At 42.1% G+C, this 17374-nt stretch overlaps 2 protein-coding genes across 2 annotated transcripts; both read left to right on the top strand.

Moving 5' to 3' along the window:
• The first annotated feature begins 406 nt into the window (after positions 1–406).
• On the top strand, positions 407–7348 carry LOC146672214 (ectonucleotide pyrophosphatase/phosphodiesterase family member 7-like). The gene is made up of 6 exons (XM_085405307.1): positions 407–641; positions 1075–1220; positions 1594–2223; positions 4543–4777; positions 6672–6804; positions 7146–7348. The coding sequence occupies exons 1-6, from the start codon at positions 407–409 to the stop codon at positions 7201–7203; spliced, it is 1437 nt and encodes a 478-aa protein (XP_085261433.1). The 3' UTR covers positions 7204–7348.
• A 1124-nt stretch (positions 7349–8472) lies between these two features.
• cbx2 (chromobox homolog 2 (Drosophila Pc class)) lies at positions 8473–14160 on the top strand. Its single transcript, XM_085404742.1, has 5 exons — positions 8473–8562; positions 8657–8700; positions 10418–10483; positions 10648–10717; positions 10804–14160. Exons 1-5 carry the CDS (start codon positions 8491–8493, stop codon positions 12130–12132), a joined length of 1581 nt encoding a protein of 526 aa, XP_085260868.1. The 5' UTR covers positions 8473–8490; the 3' UTR covers positions 12133–14160.
• Positions 14161–17374: the final 3214 nt, after the last annotated feature.

Raw genomic sequence — 17374 nt, 5'->3', positions numbered from 1 at the left:
CATGCACCATCCCAACTCAAGGTGAAACCCATCAAAGTGTCATTCCCCCATTGTCAGTGATTCACAAGAAACTCCGACACACAGACGGGCAGGCAGACAAACAGAAAGACAACATCAACAAGTGAGTTAGGGGGAAAACAAACAGCCGTGAGGCCTGGAGAGATTAATCTGCTTTACTGCAGTTCCTCAAGAGGAAAACTGGGGAACTTCTCTGAGAACACAACTCGCTGCCATAAAGCCAGCCCATAAACATCATGCAGAAAAGATTAGGTCGCTTCAATCACTGAGATAAGATAAGTTGGTGAAACTTTGCCCAGAAGTTACTGGGTTGACAAACCTCATGAGGTTGCTTTCCTTTTGTAAATCAGATTTTAGCTGAGCGACAGAGTCGGCGCCTACGTTCACCATGCTGTGGACCGCGAGTCTCTGCGTCCTCTGGGCCTCATCGGTCCTCGGAGCGCCGGTAAACAACGAGAGACAGAAGGTGCTGCTGATCTCATTCGATGGTTTCCGGTGGGATTACGACCGCGACGTGGACACGCCGAACCTCGACCAAATGGCCGAGGACGGCGTCAAAGCCCTGTATGTCACCCCTCCGTACCTCACCATCACCAGTCCGACACACTTCACCCTCTTGACAGGTAAAGAGTTTCATTTTCTACAGCAGCGCTTCTACTTGGCAGGGGATCTGCATATCATGACAGAGTAGTAACCGCTCTGAGTTTACTTTGCAAGTATTGAAAAAGCCACAGGAAAAAGGAATTAGTTGTAATTGAATGTCCCAGGGTCCAACGGCTTTTATAGCTGAGTAAGATGATTATGCTTGGATGACTGAGGGAAGAATTCTCTGCTCCTTTTTTTTTATTTTGTATTCTGACTCTCGAATCATCAGCGCCTGCTAAAAGAAATTTAACTTCCTTGAAATTAAATTCCTCTAATCTCCGAAGTTGGTCGTAAGACCTTGTCCAAAAGCATCATGCCACTCAGCCCGTTAAGTTGATAGAATTTTTAATGTGAATGTGTCACGCTATGAATAATGAGAGCAAGCCAACTGACAGTGATTCTCTTCTGCAGGCCGCTACATCGAGAATCACGGGGTAATCCACAACATGTTTTTCAACACAACCACCGGAGAGAAGAAGTCTTACTATCAGAGTCAGTTTGTGAATCAGTGGTGGGACAATGGCACTCTGCCTATCTGGATCACAGCACAGAGACAGGTCTGCGCAGCACAATTTCCATCTCATCACTGTGAGAGACTGTTTTGCTGTTTACAGAAATAGAAACCATTTCTCTTGACAAAACACCTCTGAAGGCTCGCTGAATGATTTCAGGAAGATCACCGCAGTTAGACTGCAAATAATTCTGCAGGCGTAGATGTTAACGGCATGCAAATGACAGCTGCTCTAAGTTTGCTTCAAAGGTTAAGCTGTAGGTTTAAGAAAATTAATCAAAATCCGGCTATTACTGATGTGCTTTCCTAGCGTGTTGACCCACAGTATGAACAGATGTAGCTTTCACATACTTGTCAGCGTGTCAAGTGCATATGTCATGTTTATGTTAATGCGGCCTTGTTTTTTTCTAACCTTCCAGGGCCTAAAAGCTGGCTCTCTTCACTTTCCTGGCACAGCTTCCAGTTACCAGGGACAGTTTGCTAAGCCGAGGGAAGTGGAGCCGCAGCTTTACAACTACAAGAACGAGACCGCTTGGCGAGAAAACACAGATAAAGTGATGAGCTGGTTCAGAGACAAGAACGTGGACTTTGTTTCCTTCTACTTTGGCGAGCCTGACGGTGCAGGCCACAGATACGGTCCGGACTCGAATGAACGTAGAGAGATGGTGAAACAAGTGGACCGAACAGTGGGCTATATTCGGCAATCAGCTGAGCGACACGGGCTGACTCACCGCCTTAACATCATCATCACGTCAGACCACGGCATGTCCACCGTGTATCGTAATGGTCTGGTGGAGGAAATCACCCTGTCAAAGATCCCAGGCTTTTCATTCGGGGACCTGTCCTTCCACTTGGTGGACTACGGACCTTCCGGGATGCTGTCGCCCAAGCCAGGCAGGCTGGAGGCGGTGTACAATGCCTTAAAAGGGGCTCATCCACATCTCCACGTGTACAAGAAGGAGGACGTGCCAGAGCACCTTCGCTTTACTAAAAACGATCGCATCCTCCCCATCATTTTATGGGCCGACCCTGGATACGTAATCAACGGGGTACGTTGACGGATGCTCAATTGTGTTTTTCACACTCTCACCTGACAAGCTGTCAGACAAGATCTTCAGCAGCAATCATACGTGCCAAATCTAACATTTACTCATGCCAGGGCATCACATAGTGCCATTTTTTTCAGCAGCTGCTGTGTGGTACAACTGTACGCAGCAATATTTCCCTCAGAGAGATAACAAGCTCGAAAGTCCACAAGTTGGAGAAGTGGAGGGTAAAGTTATAGGTTTATCAGCCAGGAGATGATAGTTTTGATTGTGTTTAGACCTTAGTCTTTTGCACTTTGATGGTTAGCTTCAGAGACTGTGAACATCCCCCGAGTCAAAGGTATGAGGATCAGAGCTGAGGTTAAAATGAGCAGTTTGGTTAACATTAACCCTTTGTACAGAATTACTGCATGTTTCGGTCACCAAACAGAAAAAAATGCAATGCCTAAATATATGAGAAATAATTTGTTTAACATGGGGCTAAAGCAAAACTGAACCCTAACCCTAGATAGGTCGCTGGTGACCTCGGGGATGTCAAGACGTTAAAACCACTTGCTCAGAGTCAAGAAATCATCAAGGTTGGCGTTACAGCATGCTGCTTTACAACAGTAAGCATGCATATTAATAAAAGCAAACACAACCAAACTAGAACGAATAAACTCCTACTTATTTATCTAAGCATGAGAAGCAATGGCCTTTAGAAAGCTGCAACAATATGGTCATTTCATAGGATTCCAGTGACTCCAGAAAGTTTACAACCACAAAAAGTGTGGTAGCAATTCTAGCTAGTTTTATAGTTTTACAGCAGCCTGTAGGTTTAAATTATGAAATGTGATTATGAACGTGTGTTTCAGCTATTTTACAGAGTAACGTGAAAGTAATCTAACGAGTAGGATAATGAATTACTGTCTCCTTGGAGGACTTAAGTAACGTCCTTACTTTTAAGAAAAATGTATATATGTAATAATTACTTTTGAGTAATGACCCCCACAGCGGTCACAACAAAAAGGGGGAAGTTTCTCCAACAGCACAAAATTAATTTGCACAAAATGTCTTTGCTATAACTGCTACGCTATCAAAGCAAAGCTAATGAGACGCAATTAAAATCGATAAATGATATCGATAACGGAATCTGAATCGATAAAGTCTTACCAGTTCTTCTTCCTTTCATTCACCCTCAACATAGAGAGCTGACATTTGTTCTCATGCAACATAATAAACTGCAAAGTGCAGCTTCGGCAAACATTCGCACTTCTTGTTGTAACTTATTAACAACCAGGCAATTTATGTGATTATGACCTACGTAGGTGGTCATAAGGATTCTAAATGACAAGCACTTCTATAGCGATAAAGAGCCAGATTAATTATCTGTACATGCCATCTGGGCTTTTTTCTACAAATTTCCTCATTTCTTGACTACAGAAATAATTAAATTACTTAAATTCTGCTCATTGAAAATACTTAAACTGGGCTCTTTTCAGCCAGACGCAAGGAGTTAAATTCTAATCTTAGTACATTACAATTTTAATCAAGTGCATTTGCACGTCCTCAGGATAATCCAGGCCTTGCTGATGACATGCAGTACGCTCTCAAATGCTTCATGAAGCTATTCATGCCTCAAAATTCAAAATTAGCATTTTCATTTGGCTCTACACTCACTCAGTCACTCTGCTGTGCAGCAACTTTGCAAGCAAATGTGTCCATCAGTACTGAGAACCATTAACTCACAACTTAATTTAAAAGAGGAAATTTTAAAATTCTGGAATGTCCTAAAAACCCTGAAAAAGAGGAAAATAGATTTTTTCTTTTAATCCAGTGACAAAATGTGTTAAATCCCAGGTCTGTATGTTGGGACTGGAAATTTGGCTCTTCGTTCCCTCCATTTTTTTTATATACTCATTTTAGTTTGATCTAAGAGAAGGAAAAAAATGTCGAGATGGTTACATAACACAGAGACAACTGTGTATTCTGAATTCTGGAAATGTGTTGGAAAACTACTATATATAACATTTAATTATGAAACCATTTTAAATCTTTAAAGTATTTCATGAAAATGAACATTTTCGAGTTGGATTAACGGTCTCATTTAGGCATTATCACTGGCTGGCAGCAGTCACAAAGGGTGAAAGGGCTTTCATTGCACAATGTAGACAATCCGCTTTGGCTTGGTCAATACCTCCCTCTGCTGACTGACTGAGAGTAGACCAAGATGTGGACGTCTGTTGAGGTTTTATTTTATTTGACTACCTTTTGAAAGTTAGATTCTAATTGAATCTATCAAACTGGGTCAAGAGAGTTATGTTATCCATCCTGTCCTTGCAGTATTTCCCAGTTCAATTCAACAAGGGAGAGCATGGCTATGACAACCAAGCGATGGACATGAAGCCTTTCTTCAGGGCAGTGGGTCCAGCGTTTCACAAAAACCTAAAGGTGGGGCCCTTTGAGACAGTGAACATCTACCCCTTGATGTGTCACATCCTGGGCATCGAGCCAGAGGTCAATGACGGCCATCTCGACGCTACCAAACACATGCTGGTTACTAGCACTGCTGCTCGAGGTGAGTTTATATCAGACTAATGAGTCTCTCCCCGTGGCACTGAAAGTGTGTCGCTCCAACACCTGCTCCTTCATTACTGGGCCGATCATCCATCATTTCTGACTTTAGTTGTGTCCAAATCAGATGTAGGGTTGCTATAGGTTACAACTACAAATTACATCTGGTGTTCTCGAGGCGAGGTTGGAAACATTTTTTTCCTCCAATGAAGTCTAAAGAGCTCATATATGAAAGTAAAGAAAAGTAGAAAAGTTCACAAAAATCATCTAATCTTCATAAAAACAGCAGAAATGGGCACCTTACTACTGCTTTTGTGCTTTTCAGTCATTTGATATCTTCAGCCCAAGACCCAATGGTTACTGATAAATACTAAAACATTAATACAGGTTACAAATGTATCCTTTGATTTGGCTCTCAAAACAGAAGGAAAGAATTAACTGGTTAATTTGTTGATTTAATACACATTTGGTGTTTTATTGAGCATCTGACTGGAAAAATGGTAAATGTGGGAGTGAGTCAGCATACACTACATAGTAATAAATGAATATGTCAGCCAGAACAACTCACTGATGACTCATTGATGTGTTAAGTCAAAGTGAATCTCAAACATGTATCATCTCGCTGATGTAACAAGGCGAAGAAATGCTTATATCAAAACCAGATATTATTTAGTTAGTACAACCCACCTCTGATCTAAATAATAATAATAATTCTTCAATTATTCACATGTTGGTGTGTCTACTATCTGGTATCATCAAACTAAGGTAAGATACTAAATGTTATCGATATGATCACATATTTTTTTCAGTGGTCGCAAACACTAAAAGCTGATTGGCTCGCTTACTTTGACGTGTGATGTAATAATGAAGTCATCAGGTCAGGATGCACTCTGTGCCATTTCTTTTATTCAATTTTTATTATTGTTCTTTCTATTAAAAATTAGGTTAATATTAAAAATAAATAACAATATTACTTGTTTGACATAATAGGATTTTTCCCACCACTTGGGCCGACCCAAAACTTGTCAGACTGTCTATGAAAACTCAGACATTTTTATAAAAATAAACCTCAGACCTGTTAAAACTTGGCCTACATTTCAACAACTTGTATATGTAACTTTATATTTACAATAATGGATTGAGCAGGACGACACTGTTGTTCCCTGACAAACACTTTCTTCAGTCCTTACCACTGCAGTCCCCTCCCCCTTTAGCCACACCCCTAGACTGGTCACCACACAGATAACTGTTATGCTGGACAGCCATTAATATGCACCGATCTCTTCTTAGACACCTTTGCCTGCTGGCTTTTATGAAATATATAACAGAGCCATATTTAACTCTCACATTTGTAAAGCACAAAGTCATCACTGAACTAGCAAGAAAACAAGACACAGTCAGACAAATCACGCTAGCAAGACATGCAGATATAAACACAAATACGAAAGTTATAATATGTGGTTAACATAACAGTATACTGTCAATTTACCCCAAACAATGATCCTTTCTTAATTCTACCCAAGTACTTCTGTTGCTCAAACTGTTATAGAACAAATCTAAGGATATTGGCCCACACCGTTTTTCACACCATGTGATGAGGCACATAATCAATAGTGGGTCAATGACCCTCCATAAGAGACAGCTCCCACTAGGGCTTAAATACCTGGGTCTCTTCAGCATATGGTCTTATGACCGAAGAAGAAACTTAAAGAAGTCCAGGCGCTTTCTTTTCCAAGCTCCATGACCGGGTCGTCTTTGAGCTCTGAAAGCAAATAAAAATCGATACAATTAAATAACACTAACATTTTTTATGTCAGTACAGAAATATTAAAGCAAAAGGCTTCATAAAAAATTTAATCTTCAATGTGTGAATTTTTTGTTTTTCTTTCTTCTTTCAGCTGAAAGTAGTTCACACAGGAAGTACATGAAAAACGCCTTCACTGGACTGGCTGCGGTAGCTGGATTTCTTGTCATAGTGTTTGCAGCAGCAGTGGTCCAACGACTACTCAAGCAGAAACGCAAGACAAAGAGGTAATGACTTATTCATTCAAAACTGTTATACATCCAAGACAAATAAAAATCTATATGGTAAATGGCCTGTATTTGTTTAGCGCTTTACTAGTCCCTAAGGACCCCAAAGCGCTTTACATCCAGTCATCCACCCATTCACGCACACATTCACACACTGGTGATGGCAGCTATATTGTAGCCACAGCCACCCTGGGGCGCACTGACAGAGGCAAGGCTGCCGGACACTGGCGCCACCGGGCCCTCTGACCACCACCAGTAAGCAACGGGTGAAGTGTCTTGCCCAACGACAGAACGACCGAGACTGTCGGAGCCAAGTAAAATTTCTTTACTTTGTGTTTCAGATCAGGAAGTTTGAGAGATCTTCCGGAAAACGAAGACGCACATCAAACTCCATTTTGAACATCACAATAATGAAGAGAGATTTAAAAGCAGCTCCCTGTGGACGGACCCTCTGCATGATTCTCTTTCATGGCAAATTGCATTAGAACCCAAAGAGCAGAGTGTAAATTATTATTTAAGCTATTTTCAAATAATACAAAGTGACAAGAGAAGGATCAGAACAAGTTTAACTGGAGATGCCCTGGTTTATGCATGAATGAAGAACATTTAGGTCTTTTTCAAATCTGCTGTAATTAAATGGGAATAAACATCCATAAGCAGTGCTGTGTTGGGACACTGGAATATAAACATCTGAGACCATTACCGTAACGTTATATTACTTTTATGTACTAAATAAACATAAAAGCCATAAAGCAAAACGAGGTGTTGGGGTGAGGCTGTGAGCAATTAAATTAAGATAAAAGGTGCTGAGAACAAAGTAGCGATCATCATATTAAGGCCATCGCGTCTCTACTTTCATTTAAAGAAGTGAATACACGTCTACGGTGGCTGCCAAGTGACATATTTTGAGGAACTACATACTCATCAGTTGCCGCCTCTCCTCGGATAAAAATGTCAAGTTAAACACGGGTGCTCAACACTTCCGGTTGTAACTTTCAACATAAATGTAAACCCTCTGGGTTTTTTATATTGTCTATATATCAAAAGTTCAAATATATATTTTGACTTGTACGCCAGAACCGTTTAGTTCTCATTAGCTGAGTCCTCATTTTTTTTCTTTTTAGCATAACATTTAAGACTTGTATGGAACTTATTTAAATACAATACTTTAATCAACATGCTGCCCTTTAAACTTGTACTACGTGAACTGGTTATTTAACTGGTTTACTTGCTTGAGTTTGTTTTTTGCGTAAAGCATGTTAAAATAAATCTTGTGCATAAAATTAACGGAATAAACTATTCTATTATGAAATCAATTTTTGAGTGCATTTTATTTTTTATTAGTCCTTTATTTATCCAGGTAAAAAAAAAAATCTCATTTCCAAGAGAGACCTGACATCAAATATTATATATTCTGACTGTATAAGTTTTTAATTGTTTTTTTCTTGATATTTTTGCATTCATGTTAAGCGCAGTTTGTGTCGTTATATAAGCCTAGATGCTTTAAAAAATTTCTTGCGGGATAACAAATTAAAATTAGCCCTCTGGCTGAATTTTGGCACTCGGGCGTTCTTTTATTTTGAAGGCGGGCCCTTGAGCATCCGGTTTGGTCCCAGCGTAATTCCGCCGTGCGGGCGCCGCGCTGTTCTTTTGATAAAGGATTCTTATGCAAGGGCGAAGGCAGACATGGAGGAACTGAGCGCCGTGGGAGAGCAGGTTTTTGATGCGGAATGCATCTTAAACAAACGAATGAGAAAGGTCAGCGCTGTGAAACCGCTGTGTTAGATTTTATCCACGTATTTTTCTCCTATTTTACAAACGGTCTGTTTCTCTTTTGGGGGTTTTCTTTCAGGGAAAGTTGGAGTTTCTCGTCAAGTGGAGGGGATGGTCATCCAAGTAAGTACAAGTGGTGCTGCTCCGGCCGAAACAATGAAAACAACAACAGCGTGTCGCTTGTTGCTTTTAGCTAAACCCAAACTTTTATTTTTTATTTTTAAAAAAATAAATAAAAGCACAAGAATCCAAATTTTAACAGCAGTAAAATGAAACTCCGTTATTTCCACCTGAGGGTTTTACACAATACACATTTGCTTCCTTTTGTTCGATATTTACGTTTTGGAAGTTATCGGATAGCCAAAGAAAACACTTTAGGGCTAATTCAGCTTTTCATACATCAACTTATTCATTTTAGTTATGACGTTTGGCTGATTTTATTCATCGTTTTTAAGTTTTATCTTTTTTTTGTCTTTGACTCGGACTGGGACATCCGAAATTCACGATGGTTACTTGATATTTATTTAAATGTATATATATATAAGTATTTCTCTGTGCTGTTCCACTCGAAGTGTGTGTTATACGTGCATGTTTGTGCCTGTAAATCTCCACTACGCCTTCATTTCTTGTCACTTGCCCTCTGTTCACTTCACATTGTTGCTGTAATCCACCATCAATGCACACTGTTGCCTGCCAGCTCCATGGCTTTCTGTTAGAACCACATCCTTTGTGTGTGTGTGTGTGTGTGTGTGTGTGTGCAACGAAAGGGTGGGGGTTGATTATTTCACTGGTGACTGCAGATCAGAATGGGCCATTCACCAGCTCCTGATAAAGCGAGTGGTCATTGAAAAGGCCTGTTTTCAGTTTGTTTCTGCACTTAGCCCATTTAGTTATTTTCTCCTCAATTTATGCTCACTATCAAATTATTAGTCACTGAATGGGGCCACTGATGCAGCCACACTCAGGAATCAAGCTAACGGACGCTCAAACTTAAGTTTCAGATATAAGATTGAAAAACAAACAAGAAGCAAATTCAATAACTCGGCAGTGCAACAGCCAGCCTTTGACATCGTGTGCAGGCACCACCAACAAAGCTCTGCAAAACAAAGTTATTTGTGTTGATGGAAAAAAAGAAAAAGAAAATCTTCATTCTGTATTTTTACAACGTCCCACTCATGTTGGTAACCTCCGTGACCCAAAGTAATGCGCTTACTTCCTTCCTCAACAAACACAACTGTGCTTGTTGAGGAAACAAAGGAAGTGTAAAAAACTGATTCGGTGTAGTACCTAAAGTCAGCAGTTTGATTGATGCCTCACGTATGGTGTGATGTATAGAATCGATCAGATTTTTAACTTTTACCCTTATGGATTACATATCTGTCATCCACTCAGTCCTTATTACTGTTTAATAAACCGTTTTTGTAGCTGTTTAAATCATTCTCAAACCACAAGTGCAGGGACAGACGGGTCTTCACTCTACATATTAAGATATTGTTTACTAATTAGTGTTTTATGACTTTGTGGTTACACGGGTCTGTTTGTCTCTATAAAGCCAAGCTGTCACTAGCTGTAGTGTTGTTTTAATCTCCCGAGTATTAGATTTCTGTTCTCGTCCTTTTTCGAGCTCACCTGAGACGTCTTTAAATAAAGTGAGGGACTGCCTGTGCTCAGTTTATGGCTGCTAGAACAACAGAGCCCTGTGTTGCTCAATGAATGGACTCTGTTGAAAAGTCATTTTCTAAATCTGGAAGCACTCCTCAAACTGTGGAGTACCTTTAGTTTTTGATTTGGATTAACACTAAAATGTGTGTTAATGTTTCGCCATGTCTGCTCACTTCAGACACAACAGCTGGGAGCCCCAAGAAAATATCCTCGACCCGAGACTGCTGGCTGCATTCAACAAGAAGTAAGTGTCTACGTTAAGATGTACCGCACTTTAAAGTTTGCTGTGCTACGCGATGCTGTAGTTGTTGCAGTCGTAACTCTGTTGGCATTTAAAACACACAACATTAATATGAAATATGTTTAATAATTATGACTCCTTGTTTCATGTTTGCTGATGTATTACAGAGAGCAGGAAAAGGAGCTTCTGCTGCGTAAAAGAGGGAAGAGGCCCAGAGGACGGCCTCGGAAAATCCTTGTAAGTTTGATTCAAAAGATGATTTTTTTTTGCAGGATTTAGTCCCAAACAGAGTATCTAACATTCCCTTCTTATTAAAAACATAGGAAAATATGCCTGAAGCTCCAAAGTCGAGCAGCTCCTCGTCTGGCTCGTCGTCATCCTCGTCCGATTCCTCGTCTTCGTGCTCCTCTTCCTCGTCGTCCTCGGATGATGACGACGATGACGACGGCGGCCAAGTTAAACAAGTCAGCCCAAGCGTGAGAACGAGAGAGCTGAATCCTGTCCCTCAGAAGAAGGCGCAGATAGTCATGGCGAAACAGGAGCCTCCCAAGAAACGGAGTAGGAAACCTCTGCCCTCCGAAGTGAAGGAGTTCCAGCAGAACAAGGGCCCGCGCAAGACTGCCAAAGATACGGATATTCCAGGAGCAATCAAGAAGCCGGTTCACCCGGCCAGCTTTACCTTCATGGGTTTCCACCGGGGCTCGGCCAGGGATACGGTGGGTGGTCCGAACAGAAGCTCCCTCGCCCAGGTCGGTGCTGTTAAAAACTCCTTGAGCTCCGTGGGATCTGGCAGGCCGTCGATCCAGCCTTCCTCTCTTCCGCTGAACAAGTCCAGCCAAAGCAGAAATGTCACCGAGAGTAAACTTCCCGTCTCCGGTATGAGCAGCGGGACAAGCCTGGATTTAAAAGCAGCTCCTAGTAAATCAAAAGGCGTAGCAGCGCTGAATCTGAATACATCCAAACACCCCATTCAAGGAACCACTCAGCATACACTAAGCTCCCCTAATGGACAAAAGAAACCGGCCCCTGTGACGACAGCGCAGCGGATACCCGGTGCTAAAACGGCGGCGTCCTTGCCATCTAACGTCTCCTCCAATCAGGGCCTTCAGCCCCTCAACCTGCAGAACAAACTGGTGCAAAGCAGTGATGCTCCTGGAAACGGCACGGCACCAGTGTCAGGCCCCAGAAATGCTGCAAACCCAGCACGGAAACCTGTGACACAAAATCAAGAGTGTAAACCCCCAAAGAGTCCCGCGACCCCCGGAAGACTGCAGGCCAGAAAAACACAGCCCGGCACAGACAAGGTCAGAGAGGTCAATGACATCCAGGCCTCCAGAGTCCAAGGAAGGCTGGAGAGGAGTGGCGTGCATAAATCCCCCACAGAGGCCCAGAGCCAGCAGGACAGGTCGGCCTCCAAAGACGGCAAAAAAGCCAAAATGAACGAGATGAGCACGGGAGAGGAGGAGAGCAGCTCCGACTCGGACCAGGATTCTTCCTACGCCGGACAGGTCGCGGTCCAGAGCCAGGACTGGAAGCCTACGCGAAGCCTGATCGAACACGTGTTCGTAACGGATGTTACAGCTAATCTGGTTACCGTCACGGTCAAGGAGTCGCCGACCAGCGTGGGCTTCTTCAGCATTCGCAACTGTTGAGTTGACTGCAAACTGAGTGGATTCAAGTTTTGAGAAAACTGAAGAAACACTCCAGGGAGTGAATGAATGAATGAATGAATGAGTGGGTCAATTTGTTCTTTATCTTTTTGTAGTCAACGATAGACTGTGAGGTATTAAAAAAATCATTTATTGATAGTAATTATTTATTTGTTCGTGTAAAAAAAACAAAAATCAAACCTGATAAAACCTTTTCATCAAAATCACATTTAGCTTTGAGCTAAAATAGCAACGCTCCCCCACGGGCAGCTGAATCGGTGCAAAACATTAGCGCTCACACATTTATCCACATTGATCTTGTGTGTGTGTTTCTGTTTGAGGTATCCTCTGCTTTGTTATATAACAGCAGATAGAAGGAATGTCTTTATGAAGAAATTATGAAAGGCAGGTGTGAGCAGGAGGTTTAGCTTCTTTTATGGATAGCTCATTTAGGTTTGAATAATCTCTTAATGTTGTGAATCCATGTCGTTCGATAGCTCAGCCAGTTTAAATCTTAGCGTTGAGTCGATAGGGTTTATTTTTGTAACATTTCTGAAATTAGCTACCTCTCGTTTGTTCATTTCTTTGGGGAAAAAAATCCCTCCAGGGTATATCATCATTGTGTTTATATATATTTTTATATAGGTCTCAATGTATTGGACTTTGATGCTGTTTAATCTTGTGTTAGTACCAGCAACAGCTTCATTTCTGTGTACTAAAAAAAGAAAACACCACATCTGAACTGACTGTGCGCACCATTATCACCTCAAAGAGAAGCTTCATTCCACAATGTAGCCGGTTTATCAGCGCAGTTTTCCAAATGGGCTGAAGCATGCACAGTCAGATACAGTATCTCCGTTTCCCCTCCGACGCTCAGATAAGACTCGGCCCCGGCTGAGGTTCGCTCTTCTTCCTTTGCACCGCTTCCACGAGATATTCACCAGCAACTTGCGTCTTCTGTGACTGGAAATTTTGGAGGAAAGTGCTCTTGTTGCAAAGATCGCGGGCCGTGGGCGTGAGGACTCGAGCCTTTCAGACACACCGGAAAAGGTCAGGCATGGACAGCTTAACGACAGATGACCGCAAAACAGCAGGTTTTATCAAGCGTGTACTGGTGATTCAAAACCGGTGCCTAGTACTGAAAGGGCTTTTTTTTTCTTTTTCGTTTTTTCCTGTTACTTGCAGCTGTGGTCTTCTCATTTCACCCCTCGTGCATGGGTTCAGGAGCTGCAGGCTCGGCCTCCCGGAGGGAGAGGGAAAAAAAAGGGTCTGTCTGATGTAACGGAAAAGAAACCGCAACAGTGTGCGCTACTTTCTGCTCCCTCGAGAGGAGTTCAGCAACAAAGCACTTCGTCTGAACTCCTGTGTCTAATCCTGCTCTGCAGACTGTGCCTTTCTTTCTCTCAGACTAAACACAAAGGCATTACCCCAAAGATAGCTAGAATTTCAGGTTGTTCAATAAAGGAGTTCTCCTGAGCATCCACTGGAGACTACACCGTTTCTGTTTCCTCGTCTGTATTCTTGTGAAACTGGAAGGGAAAAGAAAAGCCCTGCTGGATGACCTGTTACAAATGTAAAGAGAAAAAATATTTGTGGCCTAATTGGAACCATACGAGTGGTGTAGGTGCAGTTTACAGAAGTAGACTGCACTCAGCATCACCTTTTGTTGCATGTGTAATAGGTACATTTGTGGGTTTAGGGTCTTCTTCATGTGGCTGCAGCACACTGTATACAATGTAAAGCAATGCACCACAGACTGTGTGTGATATCTGGTGTCATCAGCACCGTGTGATAGACTACGGGGTAATGCAAGGTGTTAATATGACTTCTTATGTTTTTATATTTACTTGTTTTATTGATAAAGGAACTTTTCATATACATGTTGCTTTTTTTTAGATTACTAACCGTCTCCATTGAATGTTTTCCTTACTATTTATTTCAAATTAAAAGCCTTTTGGGGATAGCAGAGTGTCATCAATCTTTGTATTGTACCAGTTGTCAGAGTGACTAATAAAAAGGTACAACTCTTCAGTCTGGCTCGGGGTTTTCTTTAATTTATCGGAGAAGTCGAGACATTTCGTGGCGTTGGCCGCTTTGCTTTATATTTATATAAATTTAACATTGCAGTTTCAGACAAATCCCAACATTAGAATTAATAATACTGCTATTTTGCTACCATTTTCTTGTCTTCTTGCCATGCAACCAAAGTGAAATCCTCAGGTTAATGTTAGAGGACTTATTAGGTGTTGCCCTAAATTAAAAATTCAGTGAAAGAAGCCAGAAAAAGAAACAATTCTATGCATTTTAAGTTTTCTATCACTTTCTCTTGGTGCTGAGGAGACATTCAGAGTTTATAACAATTTTTAAAAAAAGCACATGTGAGTCTGCAAATCTCTCCACTGCAGGAGCCCAACACAAGTCCCGTGCACAACTATTATAATGACCACTAGATGGTGCTGTTGCATTTGAAGGTGCATGCACCTGAGAGTTCATCAATGTCTTAATTAGCAATAATTGTAACGTGTTTGTTGGTTTAGACGCTTACACTTGAATACAGTTACCTTAATACATCCAAAGTAAAATCTTTATAAAGTTAATCATAAAATCAGAAATGACATTCTCTTTAAAAATCAGGCCCCCGGTGAAAGTATTCTGGCAACACAGACTTTTATTTTGTTCTTATCTATGACTGCACTAACTAATTTCACGTGCTTGCCAAGAGAAATAAAGCCCGATTTCTGTTTCCACGGCAACTTCATCTGATGACGTGGATAACATACTGTACGTACTCTTGATAAGACCGTGTGTTCACTTTACTTTCCGTAATTCAGTCGCAGACGCTCACGTCCATGGGATTGTGTCAGGTCTGTGTTGGCATCGAGGACGCGTGTTGCTTGGCCGTCCACAAATCTTTTGCATCTCTAACCCACAAACCTGTGACAGGCAACAGTCGAGCTCTAGACCAAAGACCCATCGGAGAGTCCGTAACCTCTGAACACAGTTTGTGTATTGTTGCCATGAACGTTTGATTTAAATATGGGTTAACAGATTTGATGACCTTGTTTTTCCTCACCTCTCCTTGACTGCACTCGGTTGTCCATTGGTTTGGACCCAGCAAGAGCCAAACCAGTCCAGACCCGCTGGACTCCTTTTATAGTCAGGTTCCTGGGGGAAAGTGCCATGAGTGGTATGAAGGAGAGGGGGAGATTTGGGAGATGTCTGGATGTTATGTTGATTTTAAGCTGTTTTAAATCAGCTTGGCTCGTCTTACAGCAATTATCCTACATAGGATCAGGATATAAGAACAGGGTAAGCACTGCTATGAGTTAATTTAGTACATAATGGTTATTTCTTGCAGTGGGAGGAGCTACTACCTTTATGGGCGGGTGTTGCAGCCCCTCTGTGTCAGGTAATGGAAGGGAGCGAGCTACAGTAGCCGTCCTGGCACAGACCCAACTGAAACAGGGCATAGCCCAGTACAGAGATGTTTGTTATTAAATTTAGGATGGAGATTCCGATTCTATATGTATACACTACGATCCTGGCTAAACTGACCCGTACTGTAAACACGCTGCGCTAATCCACTACTATAAAAGAAGGGGAAATAAAAAGAAGGTTGGACTGTTGAATTTTTTTAGAGGCCCCCTTTATTTCTGACTTCAGCCGTCTGTTACAGTGCCTCCTTTGACGTTTCTTTTCAGCCAAGTACCCCCTGAAAGGCAGAACAAAAATGTCTGCAAAGCTCAGTACAATCCAGCGCTGCTGGATGGTTTAACTCCCATTTCAGCTGTTTAAAATCATCTCTAAATTTATTGCAACCCATTTTTTCCCTCATGCAGTGATGCATCAATGACATCATAGTCTTTCTGATAAGATGTACTAAAGAATTAAAGGAGTAACCAGCCTCTGGGATCAGTCTCCTTTGCAGAGAGTCCCTTTTCATTATTTTTTCTTTTAAATCAAACTTCTGTTTATTTCACCCATGAGCTTTAAACTGGCTTCTTGCATAAACTCCACCAAGCAATTGCACTGAAAGCAACGTGTGCTTTACTAAACTTCAGGAATTACTTGTGACTAACTCTTAAATTTACCCAAACTGAATGTAGCGGGATTAGCACAATCGTATACTTTGATCTAAAACGTACACTCTCGTTAACACGAACGTAATCAGCCAATCACGTGGCACCATCTGAGTAAGGAACAGGAAACTGAGGATATGATTCACGCGGTGTCACCAAACTTACACAATGAACGATTGGATAAATGTTGCCTGGCTGCTTCCTGCGGGACAACATCCCGCCACAAAGCTCAGATCGTCCAAACTGGCTCCTCGACGGGCTCCACAGTCACCAGATCCAGTCCAGTTGAGCACCTTTGGGACGTAGTGAGACGGGAGACTCACGCGCCATCATGACCAAAATCTCGAGGAACGGCTCCAACACCTTGTTCGGTGTACGCCATGAAGAATTAAGGCCCAACCCAGTATTAACGAGACGTACCAGTGAGCGCGCTTTTAATCACAATTAATCGTGACCGACTTTCAACCTTTTTTCCTGTGTAAAAAACGAATGTGGCGGATGAGCGTAACGGTATATTCTCAACTAAAATGTGAAATCTAAGTGTTCGACGGGGTAAAATGTAATTATATCCAATTACAGTAAATGAGTAACTCTGCAGTAAAATATGTTGTGACGTGGTATAAGAAGCTCACTTTAAAGCACTGCTATTGTTCTGCTGAGGAGACTAAATGAAGAGGAAAGTCTGCAGCACCTTTCAACACACAGACGCCCCTCTCCCTCTTTCACCACCCCTGTATTTACACGCTCTTAAAAACACTGTCACACAGCCTGACTAACTGACAGAAGTTATCATTACACAAAGCGCTCTATTCCATAATTTATAGAGATCCCCGTCCCAGTCATGTGGAATTCTCCCAAAATAAATTCAAGTAAACACTTATGCGACAAAGAGGCACTCACAGTGGCCTGGTATGCATAAACAGTGTGAACAGTGTGACAGTGTAATCCCCACCCCACGCCCCCAACTCAACACGCACGCGTGCGCTCACACAGACTCGCACACCAAACAGCCCAGCCCCGCAGTGACTTCAGGCAGGGTTTGGAAGCGAGCCTGAGCCCTCGCCTCGCCCCCGGCACCGATGTACCTACTCCGATCCACGACGGCCCTCGCCCACCCCACACCTGACTCCTGGCAAAATAAGCCAGACTCTAATCCGTCTTCCATC

This window comes from Rhamphochromis longiceps, linkage group LG4 (genome assembly GCF_057381845.1).
Source record: "Rhamphochromis longiceps isolate RC_006_pf linkage group LG4, R_longiceps_female_GT1.1, whole genome shotgun sequence".
In the NCBI taxonomy this organism is placed as follows: domain Eukaryota; kingdom Metazoa; phylum Chordata; class Actinopteri; order Cichliformes; family Cichlidae; genus Rhamphochromis; species Rhamphochromis longiceps.
This window is presented reverse-complemented; position numbering and strand designations above follow the sequence as displayed.

Bases quoted from the DNA above. Each gene is read 5' to 3' on its own strand.
- LOC146672214 (XM_085405307.1), top strand. From the start codon at position 407: ATGCTGTGGACCGCGAGTCTCTGCGTCCTCTGGGCCTCATCGGTCCTC. The intron at 1,221-1,593 runs GTCTGCGCAGCA...CTAACCTTCCAG, and splicing joins GGATCACAGCACAGAGACAG to GGCCTAAAAGCTGGCTCTCT. The intron at 6,805-7,145 runs GTAATGACTTAT...TTTGTGTTTCAG, and splicing joins CAGAAACGCAAGACAAAGAG to ATCAGGAAGTTTGAGAGATC.
- cbx2 (XM_085404742.1), top strand. From the start codon at position 8,491: ATGGAGGAACTGAGCGCCGTGGGAGAGCAGGTTTTTGATGCGGAATGC. The intron at 8,563-8,656 runs GTCAGCGCTGTG...GTTTTCTTTCAG, and splicing joins TAAACAAACGAATGAGAAAG to GGAAAGTTGGAGTTTCTCGT. The intron at 10,718-10,803 runs GTAAGTTTGATT...TTAAAAACATAG, and splicing joins GACGGCCTCGGAAAATCCTT to GAAAATATGCCTGAAGCTCC.